The following is an 18,009-nucleotide window of genomic DNA, read 5'->3' as shown; positions in this document are numbered from 1 at the left end:
CTGGGGAGACTGGGGAACCTCAAATGGGGTGGCCTGCACTTTCTCCAGACCTGAACCCATTGAAAACCTAAGGGATCAGCTGAGTCACCATGTAGAGGCTCATAACTCTGTACCTCAGAACCTCAATGACCTGAGGGCTGCCTTTCAAGAAGAGTGGGGTGCCATGCCTCAGAGGACAATAAGTCGCCTTGTGAACAGCAGGAGACGTCGTTGTCAAGCTGGAATTGATGCTCAAGGCCACATGACAAATTCTTGAGACGCTGACATTTTGTGGCAGTATACCCAGCACTGGTGTTGGCTTCTGTGTCAGTAAATTGTCTGAGATGAGGAAATCCTCATTGCTGCTTCTACTTAAATATCCGACTTTCCGGATAAAATATCAGTGGAGACGGAACTTTTTACATTTTCCATAATTTTCACCTGAAAGCCAAATATCCCTATTATGTGAGTAGTGTATATTAGAATTGCTTGCTCTTTAAGAGGTCAGGTCACTTTAGTTGCACTTTAATCCTTACACCGCTATGTAATTGAGCTTGCAACATATGAGACCAGAAGATTCCAGGATCCTGGGAAAATATCAGGTAACCATCAGGGCAGCGGGAGAGTCCAAAGTGTGACACTGCAGTAAACAGGTGACTGGTATTCTGGAGGTGTAGTGACAGATGGGTGTGAGAGGCTGTAGTATATAGCACAGGTAACTGGTATTCTGGAGGTGTAGTGATAAATAGCTGTGATGGGCAGTGGTGTATAGTACAGGTGACTGGTATTCTGGAGGTGCAGTGATAGATGGATATGATGGGCTGTAGTGTATAGCACAGGTAACTGGTATTCTGGAGGTGTAGTGATATTAGGTGTGATGGGCTGTAGTGTATAGTACAGGTGACTGGTATTCTGGAGGTTTAGTGATAGATGGGTATGATGGGCTGTAATGTATAGCACAGGTGACTGGTATTCTGGAGGTGTAGTGATATTAGGTGTGATGGGCTGTAATGTATAGCACAGGTAACTGGTATTCTGGAGGTGTAGTGATAAATAGCTGTGATGGGCTGTAATGTATAGTACAGGTGACTGGTATTCTGGAGGTGCAGTGATAGATGGGTATGATGGGCTGTAATGTATAGCACAGGTAACTGGTATTCTGGAGGTGTAGTGATATTAGGTGTGATGGGCTGTAATGTATAGTACAGGTGACTGGTATTCTGGAGGTGTAGTGATATTAGGTGTGATGGGCTGTAGTGTATAGTACAGGTGACTGGTATTCTGGAGGTGTAATGATAGATGGGTGTGAAGGGTTGTAGTGTATAGTACAGGTGACTGGTATTCTGGAGGTGTAGTGATATATGGGTGTGATGGGCTGTAGTGTATAGTTCAGGTAACTGGTATTTTGGAGGTGTAGTGATATTAGGTGTGATGGGCTGTAATGTATAGTACAGGTGACTGGTATTCTGGAGGTGTAATGATAGATGGGTGTGAAGGGTTGTAGTGTATAGTTAGTACAGGTGACTGGTATTCTGGAGGTGTAGTGATAGATGGGTGTGATGGGCAGTGGTGTATAGTACAGGTGACTGGTATTCTGGAGGTGTAGTGATAGATGGGTGTGATGGGCAGTGGTGTATAGTACAGGTGACTGTTATTCTGGAGGTGTAGTGATAGATGGGTGTGATGGGCAGTGGTGTATAGTTCAGGTGACTGGTATTCTGGAGGTGTAGTGATAGATGGGTGTGATGGGCAGTGGTGTATAGTACAGGTGACTGTTATTCTGGAGGTGTAGTGATAGATGGGTGTGATGGGCTGTAGTGTATAGTACAGGTGACTGGTATTCTGGAGGTGTAGTGATAGATGGGTGTGATGGGCAGTGGTGTATAGTACAGGTGACTGTTATTCTGGAGGTGTAGTGATAGATGGGTGTGATGGGCTGTAGTGTATAGTACAGGTGACTGGTATTCTGGAGGTGTAGTGATAGATGGGTGTGATGGGCAGTGGTGTATAGTACAGGTGACTGTTATTCTGGAGGTGTAGTGATAGATGGGTGTGATGGGCAGTGGTGTATAGTACAGGTGACTGGTATTCTGGAGGTGTAGTGATAGATGGGTGTGATGGGCTGTACTCTATTGTAGAAGTGACTGATTTTCTGGAGAGACTGTGGTACAGGGGTGTGATGAGCTGTTATATATGTATTTTCCCCTTATGTAATGTGTGCCGCTTATTACAAGTTTGTTCTGATTCATCTATTCCATCTAATGTATGTTGGTTTTAAGCTCTCCTAATGCATAGTTGTATGTTTCTCTGATGTCATGTGTTGTGGTCCTGTGCTTAAAGCAATTCCCTATATAAGCAGCACCCCTCTTATTTTATACAGGTTTCGAGATTCTGGGAGACTATGAGCCTCTTGCTTTCTGCTGCTTTTACTCTCTTTTTGGCCTTTTTGCCTGGTGACTGTTCTTTGGACTCATTTGCTTCCCGTAATGTTAAGTCCACCTCACCTTCGACTTTGGCAATGCCCAGCATATCCTGTCATACAATCTATGGTATAGTGTTTGATGCAGGCAGCACTGGGACACGAATCCACATCTACAAGTTCCATCAAAGTGATGCAGGTAAGTGCTGCCACCATCTATCCTCCTCAAGCCTGTGGTATGTTATCATCCTTGTGTGCTCCATGTTTTAGGGTCTCCCCTGGAGCTGGATGGAGAGATCTTTGAGTCTGTGAAGCCAGGACTTTCTGCTTTTGCTGGGGAGCCTGAAAGGGTGAGCTGGATCTCATTAGAGGGGAACATTGAGGAGGTGGAAATGTCCGATGATAACTCTGAAATACTATAACTTTCTGTCTTGTGCTCCATTTTAGCTGGTATTCTGGAGGTTTACTGACAAATGAATGTAATGGACTGAAGTGTATAGCACAGGTGACTGGTATTCTGGAGGTGTAGTGACAGATGGGTGTGATGGGATGTAGTGCATAGTACAGGTGACTGGTATTCTGGTGGTGTAGTGATAGATGGGTGTGATGGGCTGTAGTGTATAGTAGGGGTGACTGGTATTCTGGTGGTGTAGTGATAGATGGGTGTAACTGATCACCTGGCACCCCTAGACTGAGTACCTCCGTTGACTGATGCTCCTAGCGTTTCCTGAGGTTTCCAAGCACTCTGGCAGACACCACAATCACCGAACCGAACCAGCATATAAATCCTCTTCAAGCATATGAATGCTGTAGACAGTTGAATAGGAAACCATACGAATAGGTTTACACTCCTAGCAGTCAAACTGGGACAGCATGCAATCAATCCTCCCCCAATAATGAGACGACACTTCACCTTGAGGGTTAAAACAGAAACTGACTTTATTTAGACACAGCACACTACTTTAAACTCCCCAACAGCCTCATATACATACAATAGGGTACCTAGAGGACTCTGGTACAAGGAAGGGTGGGGGCCAGACAATAGCAAGGGCTGATGGGAGATGGAGGAGGGACAGAGCAGCTGGTTTAAACTGGTGTTTCAGTGTCCCTGCGACAACACCCTGCCGGGGAACAATGGGTCAGGAAAAAGGGGGAGGAGAAGAGGCACAGAACAACAATGCCTGTAACATGCAAACATTACAGTAAGAGCAAGATATATACAGTCCACAACACACAGCAATACAATTTATGGTTCAATTTGTTTTTATTGAAAACCGAATAAATTTGAATATATGCATTATAAGAAAGTTACAGAATCACATATCAAATCAGCGTACAGTAGTAAAATCAACAATCATCAATACCAGATGAAAGAAAAAAGGAGGGGGAGACAAGACAAAGGATCAAGGGGGGAGGGGCAAGGAGAGGAGGGAGGGGGAGGGATTGGACTAGTAGTCCAGACAAGATTTATTTGCAACCAGACTAGGCAAAATAAGTTAAGTAGTAGAACCTGAGGACAACCAACCCGAGAAACCTGCTGATGCACGGAACTGGTACCAGGCCTCCCATTGTTTAGAGTGAGCAACTCCAAGACCCTGGTCTTCGGCACCCAGCTCTTCCAGGCGTGCCAGAGAATCCAAAGCTCCAACCCAAGTGATTCTGAGGGGGCTATCTGTTGAGCGCCAGGCTCGAGGAATTATTTGACGCATTGCTATGACAAAAATCTAAGGATGCCCTTCCTGACTATCTTAATTCTGCCCGGGAAAACTGAAAGAAGAGCTAATTGGGGCGACATAGGAATATGGATTTTGCATAAATATTCATATAACTTGAAAATGTCACTCCATAGCGTTGCTACTCCTGTACACTCCCACCAAATGTGCAACATAGTGCCCCTAGATTTCGAACACCTCCAGCACGTGTCCGGCACCGAAGGATAGAACTGGTTAAGCTTAACTGGAGTCCTATACCACCTAGACCAGATCTTATAATTGAGTTCCTGAATCTTACAGGAAATCGAAGACTTATGAGTGAAAAGGAGAGATCTCTTCCACTGGTCAGGTGTAAGGGGGTATCCCAGCTCAGATTCCCATGATAGCATAATTTTCTTAGTCGGGACAGGGAACTCTTCTGTGTCATCCCCGATCTCTCCCGAGTTCAGAATGGCATATATAAGAGATATAGAATGCCCAGGAGCAGAAGTAGCTAGGCATAGTTTCTCAAAATCAGATAAGGAGGATTGAAGTTGCGTACTGGGTGCCAGAGATCCAGTGAAACTGCGTAATTGTAAGTAGTGAAACCATCGCCCTGGTGAGTCAGGGATAAGATGGCCTAAATCTTTAAGATCCTTGATCCCTCTGACAGAATATATGTCTTTGACCCTGATCTGGGGCCTGGAGTGTAACCCGAGGGCTGGTAGAGCTGACAGTGTGGCTGGCATCAACGGATGACCAGATATGTTTGTGAGAGGGCCAGGGATCGTGGCCAGTCGGGCCGTGGAGGCGAACCTAGTCCATATATCTACTAGAGAAGATAGGAAAGGTGATAGCCTTTGGATAGGCATTTGGATCAGGGTGCTTGTCGGGAACCAGAAAACGCCTGGGTTAAGACCAGGGGCTAGAGCGTGTTCTAATTCAACCCATAGCTTTCTTTCAAGATTGTGGGTGAGGTCAATCACGCAATTGGCGACCTCTGCTCTGTAGTATGATAGGAAGTCAGGCAAACCCGTGCCCCCTTGTTCCTTGGACCTGATCATAAGATTGTAGCTCAATCTGGCCTTGGATCTACCCCCATATAAAACGGGAAGCGAGTTTCCTTAGACGTGCAAAATAAGAGGCTGGGATCCGACAGGGGATTGTCTGGAATAGATAAAGAAGTCTTGGCAGAACGTCCATTTTTAAGGTGTTTATTCTACCAAACCAGGAAACATTTAAGGCTGACCAAGCATGTAGGTTATTTTCAATGGTGTGAAGTATAGGGAGGTAGTTGAGCTTGAACAAGTGGGAAGTATCAGAAGAGATGTAAGTTCCCAGGTGTTTAAGCTTACTTGCGGCCCATTTAAAAGAGAATGAGTCCTTAAGTGCGGAAACATCTGGAGAAGGGAGAGTGATATTTAAAAGTTTCGATTTCTGGACATTGACCTTCAAGTTGGACAATGTCCCAAAAATCTGAAATTCCTTCAGTACCGAGGGGAGTCCAATTCTAGGGGATGTTAAGTACAGCAAGAGATCGTCGGCAAACAGTGATAGTTTATGTTCTACATTGCCAATGTGTAGGCCTTTAATTGCTTCATTGGCTCGCAGGGCATTAGCTAAGGATTCCATAACAAGAATGTAGAGAAACGGGGAGAGGGGGCATCCCTGACGAGTTCCATTTGAGATAGGGAAGGAATCCGACAGGGCACCATTGACACGAACCCGAGCAGTAGGGCCAGAGTATAAGGCCATGATTCTATTTATCATCTTGGGACCTATCCCAATATGCGTCAAGGTCCTTTCCAGGAAGTGCCAACTGACCCTGTCGAATGCCTTCTCCGCATCCACCGAGAGAAGACACATGGGGATCTTTAGTTGTTTAGCTTTAGATATCAGACTTATAGATTTAATGGTATTATCACGGGCCTCTCGTCCTGGAACAAATCCTACCTGTTCTCTATGAATACAATTTGGTATGTGGGGGTGTAATCTTAAGGCTAGTATTTTGGCAAATATTTTCAGGTCGATATTAAGAAGGGAGATGGGCCTATAATTGGAACAAAGGGAATGATCCTTGTCCGGTTTGGGGATAACTGTAATATGGGCCTGAAGGGTTTGAGATGGGAAGGGGCATGTGGCGGATATAGAATTGAATGTATCTAGGAGTATGGGGGCCAGATCATCCGTGAAGTATTTATAGAAACGTGCGGTCAACCCGTCCGGGCTGGGACTCTTCCCATTTTTGAGGTCCTTAAGGACATATAAGAGCTCTGATGAAGAAAAATCTTCCTCCATACCAGCAGATGCATCGTCCGGAAGATACAGCAATACAATTTACCCAAACCCACAATAACATACATAATATTAAAGACGGCAATCTGCTACACAGTCTTAAAGGGGCATTGTTCCTAAAAGTCATAACATGTCCACGGATGGCCATTAAAGGTCCAGTAGCAGCAATATAAAATACCACATGCCCAAATATTGCATTCAAACGTACCAATTTACGAGGGGCCATAGTCAGTAGGTAGGAGGCGGGTAGTCAGGCCTCTCCAATGCCCAGTGGCGAGGCGGGTTCCGCCACAATGGGTCTGATGGGCTGTAGTGTATAGCAGGGGTGACTGGTATTCTGGAGGTGTAGTGTTAGATGGGTGTGATGGGATGTAGTGTATAGTAGGGATGACTGGTATTCTGGAGGTGTAGTGTTAGATGGGTGTGATGGGATGTAGTGTATAGTAGGGATGACTGGTATTCTGGAGGTGTAGTGATAGATGGGTGTGATGGGCTGTAATGTGTTGTACAAGTGACTGGTATTCTGAAGGTGTAGTGATAGATGGGTGTATTGGGCTGTAGTGTATAGTACAAGGGACTGGTGTTGTGTAGGTGTAGTGAAAGGTCGGAATTAAGTGTATAGTACAGGTGACTGGTATTCTGGAGGTGTAGCGATAGATGGGTGTGATGGGCTGTAGTGTATGGTACAAGTGACTGGTGTAGTGATAGATGGGTGTGATGGGGTGTAGTGTATAGTACAGGTGACTGGTATTCTGGAGGTGTAGCGATAGATGGGTGTGATGGGCTGTAGTGTATGGTACAAGTGACTGGTGTAGTGATAGATGGGTGTGATGGGGTGTAGTGTATAGTACATGTGACTGGTATTCTGGAGGTGTAGTGATAGATGGATTTGAGTGGCTGTAGTGCAAGTGACTGGTATTCTGGAGGTTTAGTGATAGATGGGTGTGATGGGCTGTAGTATATAGTACAGGTGACTGGTATTCTGGAGGTGTAGTAATAGATGGGTGTGATGGGCTGTAGTGTATAGTACAAGTGACTGGTGTAGTGATAGATAGGTGAGATGGGGTGTAGTGTATAGTACAAGTGACTGGTATTCTGGAGGTGTAGTAGATGGGTGTGATGGGCTGTAGTATATAGTACTGGTGACTGGTATTCTGGGGGTGTAGTGATAGATGGGTGTGATGGGCTGTAGTGTATAGTACGGGTGACTGGTACTTTGGAGGTGTAGTGATAGATGAATGTGATGGGCTGTAGAGTATTGTACATGTGACTGGTATTCTAGAGGTGTAGTGATAAATGGCTGTGATGGGCTGTAATGTATAGTACAGATGACTGGTATTCTGGAGGTGTAGTGATAGATGAATATGATGGGATGTAGTGTATAGTACAGGTGACTGGTATTCTGGAGGTGTACTGATAGATGGGTGTGATGGGCTGTAGTGTATAGTACAGGTGACTGGTATTCTGGAGGTGTAGTGATAAATGGTTGTGATGGGCTGTAGTGTATAGTACAGGTGACTGGTATTCTGGAGGTGTAGTAATAGATGGGTGTGATGGGCTGTAGTGTATGGTACAAGTGACTGGTGTAGTGATAGATGGGTGAGATGGGGTGTAGTGTATAGTACAGGTGACTGGTATTCTGGAGGTGAAGTGATAGATGGGTGTGATGGGCTGTAGTGTATAGTACAGGTGACTGGTATTCCTGAGGTGTACTGATAGATGGGTGTGAAGGGTTGTAGTGTATAGTACGGGTGACTGGTATTCTGGAGGTGTAGTGATAGATGGGTGTGATGGGCTGTAGTGTATAGTACAGGTGACTGGTATTCTGGAGGTGTACTGATAGATGGGTGTGATGGGCTGTAGTGTATAGTACGGGTGACTGGTATTCTGGAGGTGTAGTGATAGATGGGTGTGATGGGCTGTAATGTATAGTACAGATGACTAGTATTCTGGAAGTGTAGTGATAGATGGCTGTGATGGGCTGTAGTATATAGCACAGGTGACTGGTATTCTGAAGGTGTAGTGATAGATGGGTGTGATGGGCTGTATTGTATAGTACAGGTGACTGGTATTCTGGAGGTTTAGTGATAGATGGGTGTGATGGGTTGTAGTGTATAGTACAGGTGACTGGTATTCTGGAGGTTTAGTGATAGATGGGTGTGATGGGCTGTAGTGTATAGTACAGGTGATTGGTATTCTGGAGGTGTAGTGATAGATGAATGTGATGGGCTGTAGTATATAGCACAGGTGACTGGTATTCTGAAGGTGTAGTGATAGATGAATGTGATGGGCTGTATTGTATAGTACAGGTGACTGGTATTCTGGAGGTGTACTGATAGATGGGTGTGATGGGCTGTAGTGTATAGTACAGATGACTAGTATTCTGGAAGTGTAGTGATAGATGGCTGTGATGGGCTGTAGTATATAGCACAGGTGACTGGTATTCTGGAAGTGTAGTGATAGATGGGTGTGAAAGGCTGTAGTGTATAGTACAGATGACTAGTATTCTGGAGGTGTAGTGATAGATGGCTGTGATGGGCTGTAGTGTATAGTACAGATGACTGGTATTCTGGAGGTGTAGTGACAGATGGATGTGATGGGCTGTACTGTATAGTACAGATAACTGGTATTCTGGAGGTTTAGTGACAGATGGGTGTGATGGGCTGTAGTGTATAGTACAGGTGACTGGTATTCTGGAGGTGTAGTGATAGATGGGTGTGATGGGCTGTAGTATATAGTACAGGTGACTGGTATTCTGGAGGTGTAGTGATAGATGGCTGTGATGGGCTGTAGTGTATAGTACAGATGACTGGTATTCTGGAGGTGTAGTGACAGATGGATGTGATGGGCTGTACTGTATAGTACAGATAACTGGTATTCTGGAGGTTTAGTGACAGATGGGTGTGATGGGCTGTAGTGTATAGTACAGGTGACTGGTATTCTGGAGGTGTAGTGATAGATGGGTGTGATGGGCTGTAGTATATAGCACAGGTGACTGGTATTCTGGAGGTTTAGTGACAGATGGGTGTGATGGGCTGTAATGTATAGTACAGGTGACTGGTATTCTGGAGGTGTAGTGATAGATGGGTGTGATGGGCTGTAGTATATAGCACAGGTGACTGGTATTCTGAAGGTGTAGTGATAGATGAATGTGATAGGATGTAGTGTATAGTACAGGTGACTGGTATTCTGGAGGTGTACTGATAGATGGGTGTGAAGGGTTGTAGTGTATAGTATGGGTGACTGGTATTCTGGAGGTGTACTGATAGATGGGTGTGATGGGTTGTAGTGTATAGTACAGGTGACTGGTATTCTGGAGGTGTACTGATAGATGGGTGTGATGGGCTGTAGTGTATAGTACGGGTGACTGGTATTCTGGAGGTTTACTGATAGATGGGTGTGATGGGCTGTAGTGTATAGTACAAGTGACTGGTGTAGTGATAGATGGGTGTGATAGGCTGTAGTGTATAGTACAGGTGACTGGTATTCTGGAGGTGTAGTGATAGATGGCTGTGATGGGCTGTAGTGTATAGTACAGATACCTGGTATTCTGGTGGTGTAGTGATAGATGGGCTGTAGTGTATAGTACAGATAACTGGTATTCTGGTGGTGTAGTGATAGATGAGTTTGATACAGATGACTGGTGTTGTGGAGGTGTAGTGATAGATGGGTGTGAAGGGTTGTAGTGTATAGTACAGGTGACTGGTATTCTGGAGGTGTAGTGATAGATGGTTGTGATTGGCTGTAGTATATAGCACAGGTGACTGGTATTCTGGAGGTTTAGTGATAGATGGGTGTGATGGGCTGTAGTGTATAGTACAGGTGACTGGTATTCTGGAGGTGTAGTGGTAGATGGGTGTGATGGGCTGTAGTGTATAGTACAGGTGGCTGGTATTCTGGAGGTGTAGTGATAGATGGGTGTGATGGGCAGTAGTATATAGCACAGGTGACTGGTATTCTGGAGGTGTTCTGATAGATGGGTGTGAAGGGTTGTAGTGTATAGTACGGGTGACTGGTATTCTGGATGTGTACTGATAGATGGGTGTGATGGGCTGTAGTGTAGTGATAGATGGGTGAGATGGGGTGTAGTGTATAGTACAGGTGACTGGTATTCTGGAGGTGTAGTGATAGATGAATGTGATGGGCTGTAGTGTATAGTACGGGTGACTGGTATTCTGGAGGTGTAGTGATGGATGAATGTGATGGGCTGTAGAGTATTGTACATGTGACTGGTATTCTAGAGGTGTAGTGATAGATGGTTGTGATGGGCTGTAATGTATAGTACAGATGACTGGTATTCTGGAGGTGTAGTAATAGATGAATATGATGGGATGTGGTGTATAGTACAGGTGACTGGTATTCTGGTGGTGTAGTGATAGATGGGCTGTAGTGTATAGTACAGATAACTGGTATTCTGGTGGTGTAGTGATAGATGGGCTGTAGTGTATAGTACAGATAACTGGTATTCTGGTGGTGTAGTGATAGATGGGCTGTAGTGTATAGTACAGATAACTGGTATTCTGGTGGTGTAGTGATAGATGAGTTTGATACAGATGACTGGTGTTGTGGAGGTGTAATGATAGATGGGTGTGAAGGGTTGTAGTGTATAGTACAGATGACTAGTATTCTGGAGGTGTACTGATAGATGGCTGTGATGGGCTGTAATGTATAGTACAGATGACTAGTATTCTGGAGGTGTAGTGATAGATGGCTGTGATGGGCTGTAATGTATAGTACAGATGACTAGTATTCTGGAGGTTTAGTGACAGATGGGTGTGATGGGCTGTAGTATATAGTACAGATAACTGGTATTTTGGTGGTGTAGTGATAGATGGGTGTGATGGGCTGTAGTGTATAGTACAGGTGACTGGTATTCTGAAGGTTTAGTGATATATGGGTGTGATGGGCTGTAGTGTATAGTACAGGTGACTGGTATTCTGGAAGTTTAGTGATAGATGGGTGTCATGGGCTGTAGTGTATAGTACAGGTGACTGGTATTCTGGTGGTGTAGTGATAGATGGGTGTGATGGGCTGTAGTGTATAGTACAGGTGACTGGTATTCTGGAAGTTTAGTGATAGATGGGTGTCATGGGCTGTAGTGTATAGTACAGGTGACTGGTATTCTGGTGGTGTAGTGATAGATGGGTGTGATGGGCTGTAGTGTATAGCACAGGTGACTGGTATTCTGGAAGTTTAGTGATAGATGGGTGTCATGGGCTGTAGTGTATAGTACCGGTGACTGGTATTCTGGTGGTGTAGTGATAGATGGGTGTGATGGGCTGTAGTGTATAGCACAGGTGACTGGTATTCTGAAGGTGTAGTGATAGATAAATGTGATGGGATGTAGTGTATAGTACAGGTGACTGGTATTCTGGAGGTGTACTGATAGATGGGTGTGATAGGCTGTAGTGTATAGTACAGGTGACTGGTATTCTGGAGGTGTACTGATAGATGGCTGTAATGGGCTGTAGTGTATAGTACAGATAACTGGTATTCTGGAGGTGTAGTGATAGATGGGCTGTAGTGTATAGTACAGATAACTGGTATTCTGGAGGTGTAGTGATAGATGGGCTGTAGTGTATAGTACAGGTGACTGGTATTCTGGAGGTGTACTGATAGATGGCTGTGATGGGCTGTAGTGTATAGTACAGATAACTGGTATTCTGGAGGTGTAGTGATAGATGGGCTGTAGTGTATAGTACAGATAACTGGTATTCTGGAGGTGTAGTGATAGATGGGCTGTAGTGTATAGTACAGATAACTGGTATTCTGGAGGTGTAGTGATAGATGGGCTGTAGTGTATAGTACAGATAACTGGTATTCTGGAGGTGTAGTGATAGATGGGCTGTAGTGTATAGTACAGATAACTGGTATTCTGGAGGTGTAGTGATAGATGGGCTGTAGTGTATAGTACAGATAACTGGTATTCTGGAGGTGTAGTAACAGATGAGTTTGATACAGATGACTGGTGTTGTGGAGGTGTAGTGACAGGTGGGATGTAATGTATAGTATTGATGGTAAAAAAAACAAAAACAAATATGACCATGGGTATCCCTACCGAAAAAATACCAATAAGTATTGCGGCAACATATAGGGACAACCACACAAAAATAACTTGGTAAAGCTCACTAAATATATGACAAATACTAGAGCTCATAAACAACCAATTGAGAAAAATACTTTATTGTTACATAATACATATTGTATATGTTGCCATTAAAAAGGGGGAAAGCACGCTGAAATGCGCGTCGGGGTAACGCCATCCCGGCATACAGATTCCACTGGTGTATTAGGTGAGTGTGACCTGGCTTGTTGCATATCATTTAGGCTACTTTCACTCTCGCGTTTGGTGCGGATCCGTCATGGATCTACACAGACGGATCCGTTCAGATAATACAACCGCATGCATCCGTTCAGAACAGATCCGTTTGTCTTATCTTTAACATAGCCAAGACGGATCCGTCTTGAACACCATTGAAAGTCAATGTAGGACGGATCCGTTTTCTATTGTGCCAGATTGTGTCATAGAAAACTTATCCATCCCCATTGACTTACATTGTGTGTCAGAACGGATCCTTTTGGCTCAGTTTCGTCAGACGGACACCAAAACGCTGCAGGCCGCCCCCAGAGCTAAATGGAGACTGAACGGAGGCAAACTGATGGATTCTAAGTGGATTCTTATCCATTCAGAATGCATTAGGGCAAAACTGATCCGTTTTGGACCGCTGAGCCCTGAACGCATCTCACAAACAGAAAGCCAAAGCGCCGGTGTGAAAGTAGCCTTAGACTGTTATTTCGCATGTCATGGTACTAGCTTATGTCTAGGGGAGATTTGGACTGTGTACATTTCATCCACAATGCTTTTTGTGTGGGGACCTATGTATTTTTGGCTTTTTTCACCATTTGCTGGTCCATTTCTGTCCTATCCATGTTACTCATGCGGTGGGCTCACCTTTTAACCACCTCAGCCCCCAGTGCTTAAACACCCTGAAAGACCAGGCCACTTTTTACACTTCTGACCTACACTACTTTCACCGTTTATTGCTCGGTCATGCAACTTACCACCCAAATGAATTTTACCTCCTTTTCTTCTCACTAATAGAGCTTTCATTTGGTGGTATTTCATTGCTGCTCACATATTTACTTTTTTTGTTATTAATCGAAATTTAACGATTTTTTTGCAAAAAAATGACATTTTTCACTTTCAGTTGTAAAATTTTGCAAAAAAAACGAGATCCATATAGAAATTTTGCTCTAAATTTATTGTTCTACATGTCTTTGATAAAAAAAAAATGTTTGGGTAAAAAAAAAATGGTTTGGGTAAAAGTTATAGCGTTTACAAACTATGGTACAAAAATGTGAATTTCCGCTTTTTGAAGCAGCTCTGACTTTCTGAGCACCTGTCATGTTTCCTGAGGTTCTACAATGGCCAGACAGTACAAACACCCCACAAATGACCCCATTTCGGAAAGTACACACCCTAAGGTATTCGCTGATGGGCATAGTGAGTTCATAGAACTTTTTATTTTTTGTCACAAGTTAGCGGAAAATGATGATTTTTTTTTTTTTTTTCTTACAAAGTCTCATATTCCACTAACTTGTGACAAAAAATAAAAAGTTCTATGAACTCACTATGCCCATCAGCGAATACCTTGGGGTCTCTTCTTTCCAAAATGGGGTCACTTGTGGGGTAGTTATACTGCCCTGGCATTTTAGGGGCCCAAATGTGTGGTAAGGAGTTTGAAATCAAATTCTGTAAAAAATGACCTGTGAAATCCTAAAGGTGCTCTTTGGAATATGGGCCCCTTTGCCCACCTAGGCTGCAAAAAAGTGTCACACATCTGGTATCTCTGTATTCAGGAGAAGTTGAGGAATGTGTTTTGGGGTGTCTTTTTACATATACCCATGCTGGGTGAGATAAATATCTTGGTCAAATGCCAACTTTGTATAAAAAAATGGGAAAAGTTGTCTTTTGCCAAGATATTTCTCTCACCCAGCATGGGTATATGTAAAATGACACCCCAAAACACATTCCCCAACTTCTCCTGAGTACGGAGATACCAGATGTGTGACACTTTTTTGCAGCCTAGGTGGGCAAAGGGGCCCATATTCCAAAGAGCACCTTTCGGATTTCACAGGTCATTTTTTACAGAATTTGATTTCAAACTCCTTACCACACATTTGGGCCCCTAGAATGTCAGGGCAGTATAACTACCCCACAAGTGACCCCATTTTGGAAAGAAGACACCCCAAGGTATTCCGTGAGGGGCATGGCAAGTTCCTAGAATTTTTTATTTTTTGTCACAAGTTAGTGGAAAATGATGATTTTTTTTTTTTTTTTCATACAAAGTCTCATATTCCACTAACTTGTGACAAAAAATAAAAACTTCCATGAACTCACTATGCCCATCAGCGAATACCTTGGGGTCTCTTCTTTCCAAAATGGGGTCACTTGTGGGGTAGTTATACTGCCCTGGCATTCTAGGGGCCCAAATGTGTGGTAAGGAGTTTGAAATCAAATTCTGTAAAAAATGACCTGTGAAATCCTAAAGGTGCTCTTTGGAATATGGGCCCCTTTGCCCACCTAGGCTGCAAAAAAGTGTCACACATCTGGTATCTCTGTATTCAGGAGAAGTTGAGGAATGTGTTTTGGGGTGTCTTTTTACATATACCCATGCTGGGTGAGATAAATATCTTGGTCAAATGCCAACTTTGTATAAAAAAATGGGAAAAGTTGTCTTTTGCCAAGATATTTCTCTCACCCAGCATGGGTATATGTAAAATGACACCCCAAAACACATTCCCCAACTTCTCCTGAGTACGGAGATACCAGATGTGTGACACTTTTTTGCAGCCTAGGTGGGCAAAGGGGCCCATATTCCAAAGAGCACCTTTCGGATTTCACAGGTCATTTTTTACAGAATTTGATTTCAAACTCCTTACCACACATTTGGGCCCCTAGAATGCCAGGGCAGTATAACTACCCCACAAGTGACCCCATTTTGGAAAGAAGAGACCCCAAGGTATTCGCTGATGGGCATAGTGAGTTCATGGAAGTTTTTATTTTTTGTCACAAGTTAGTGGAATATGAGACTTTGTATGAAAAAAAAAAAAAAAAAAAAAATCAGCATTTTCCACTAACTTGTGACAAAAAATAAAAAATTCTAGGAACTCGCCATGCCCCTTACGGAATACCTTGGGGTGTCTTCTTTCCAAAATGGGGTCACTTGTGGGGTAGTTATACTGCCCTGGCATTTTCCAGGGGCCCTAATGTGTGGTAAGTAGGTAAATGACCTGTGAAATCCTAAAGGTGCTCTTTGGAATATGGGCCCCTTTGCCCACCTAGGCTACAAAAAAGTGTCACACATGTGGTATCGCCGTATTCAGGAGAAGTTGGAGAATGTGTTTTGGGGTGTCATTTTACATATACCCTTGCTGGGTGAGAGAAATATCTTGGCAAAAGACAACTTTTCCCATTTTTTTATACAAAGTTGGCATTTGACCAAGATATTTATCTCACCCAGCATGGGTATATGTAAAATGACACCCCAAAACACATTCCCCAACTTCTCCTGAGTACGGCGATACCAGATGTGTGACACTTTTTTGCAGCCTAGATGCGCAAAGGTGCCCAAATTCCTTTTAGGAGGGCATTTTTAGACATTTGGATACCAGACTTCTTCTCACGCTTTGGGGCCCCTAGAATGCCAGGGCAGTATAAATACCCCACATGTGACCCCATTTTGGAAAGAAGACACCCCAAGGTATTCAATGAGGGGCATGGCGAGTTCATAGAAATTTTTTTTTTTTGGCACAAGTTAGCGGAAATTGATATTTTTAATTTTTTTCTCACAAAGTCTCCCGTTCCGCTAACTTGGGACAAAAATTTCAATCTTTCATGGACTCAATATGCCCCTCACGGAATACCTGGGGGTGTCTTCTTTCCGAAATGGGGTCACATGTGGGTATTTATACTGCCCTGGCATTCTAGGGGCCCTAAAGCGTGAGAAGAAGTCTGGAATATAAATGTCTAAAAAATTTTACGCATTTGGATTCCATGAGGGGTATGGGGAGTTCATGTGAGATTTTATTTTTTGACACAAGTTAGTGGAATATGAGACTTTGTAAGAAAAAAAAAAAATAATTCCGCTAACTTGGGCCAAAAAAATGTCTGAATGGAGCCTTACAGAGGGGGTGATCAATGACAGGGGGGTGATCAATGACAGGGGGGTGATCAATGACAGGGGGAGTGATCAATGACAGGGGGAGTGATCAATGACAGGGGGGTGATCAATGACAGGGGGGTGATCAATGACAGGGGGGTGATCAGGGAGTCTATATGGGGTGATAACCACAGTCATTGATCACGCCCGTGTAAGGCTTCATTCAGACGTCCGTATGCGTTTTGCGGATCCGATCCATTTATCAGTGCATCCGTAAAAATCATGCGGACATCTGAATGGAGCTTTACAGGGGGGTAATCAATGACAGGGGGGGTGATCAGGGAGTCTATATGGGGTGATAACCACAGTCATTGATCATGCCCCTGTAAGGCTTCATTCAGACGTCCGTATGCGTTTTGCGGATCGGATCCATCTATCAGTGCATCCGTAAAAATCATGCGGACATCTGAATGGAGCTTTACAGGGGGGTGATCAATGACAGGGGGGGTGATCAATGACAGGGGGGTGATCAGGGAGTCTATATGGGGTGATAACCACAGTCATTGATCATGCCCCTGTAAGGCTTCATTCAGACGTCCGGATGCGTTTTGCGGATCCGATCCATCTATCAGTGCATCCGTAAAAATCATGCGGACATCTGAATGGAGCTTTACAGGGGGGTAATCAATGACAGGGGGGTGATCAGGGAGTCTATATGGGGTGATCACCACAGTCATTGATCACGCCCGTGTAAGGCTTCATTCAGACGTCCGGATGCGTTTTGCGGATCCGATCCATCTATCAGTGGATCCGTAAAAATCATGCGGACGTCTGAATGGAGCTTTACAGGGGGGTGATCAGGGAGTCTATATGGGGTGATAACCACAGTCATTGATCATGCCCCTGTAAGGCTTCATTCAGACGTCCGGATGCGTTTTGCGGATCCGATCCATCTATCAGTGCATCCGTAAAAATCATGCGGACATCTGAATGGAGCTTTACAGGGGGGTAATCAATGACAGGGGGGTGATCAGGGAGTCTATATGGGGTGATAACCACAGTCATTGATCATGCCCCTGTAAGGCTTCATTCAGACGACCGGATGCGTTTTGCGGATCCGATCCATCTATCAGTGCATCCGTAAAAATCATGCGGACATCTGAATGGAGCTTTACAGGGGGGTGATCAATGACAGGGGGGTGATCAGGGAGTCTATATGGGGTGATAACCACAGTCATTGATCATGCCCCTGTAAGGCTTCATTCAGACGTCCGGATGCGTTTTGCGGATCCGATCCATCTATCAGTGCATCCGTAAAAATCATGCGGACATCTGAATGGAGCTTTACAGGGGGGTAATCAATGACAGGGGGGTGATCAGGGAGTCTATATGGGGTGATAACCACAGTCATTGATCACGCCCCTGTAAGGCTTCATTCAGACGTCCGGATGCGTTTTGCGGA

General features: G+C 44.2%; 1 protein-coding gene across 7 annotated transcripts in view; it reads left to right on the top strand.

The window, feature by feature from the left end:
- Positions 1-490: 490 nt before the first annotated feature.
- Positions 491-18,009, top strand: part of ENTPD5 (ectonucleoside triphosphate diphosphohydrolase 5 (inactive)) — a 62,930-nt gene continuing 45,411 nt past the window's right edge. For 4 of the 7 annotated variants that reach the window (XM_040412340.1, XM_040412342.1, XM_040412337.1 and 1 more), the window contains exons 1-2: positions 2,360-2,597; positions 2,669-2,748. In XM_040412340.1, coding sequence (XP_040268274.1) covers positions 2,381-2,597; positions 2,669-2,748 — 297 coding nt within the window. In that variant the 5' untranslated portion in view covers positions 2,360-2,380. Of the gene's footprint in view, positions 582-649; positions 669-2,359; positions 2,598-2,668; positions 2,749-18,009 lie in introns of those variants that run through there. The other 3 variants (XM_040412338.1, XM_040412339.1, XM_040412343.1) reach the window with 3 other exon arrangements.

This window comes from Bufo bufo, chromosome 11 (genome assembly GCF_905171765.1).
Source record: "Bufo bufo chromosome 11, aBufBuf1.1, whole genome shotgun sequence".
NCBI lineage: Eukaryota > Metazoa > Chordata > Amphibia > Anura > Bufonidae > Bufo > Bufo bufo.
This window is presented reverse-complemented; position numbering and strand designations above follow the sequence as displayed.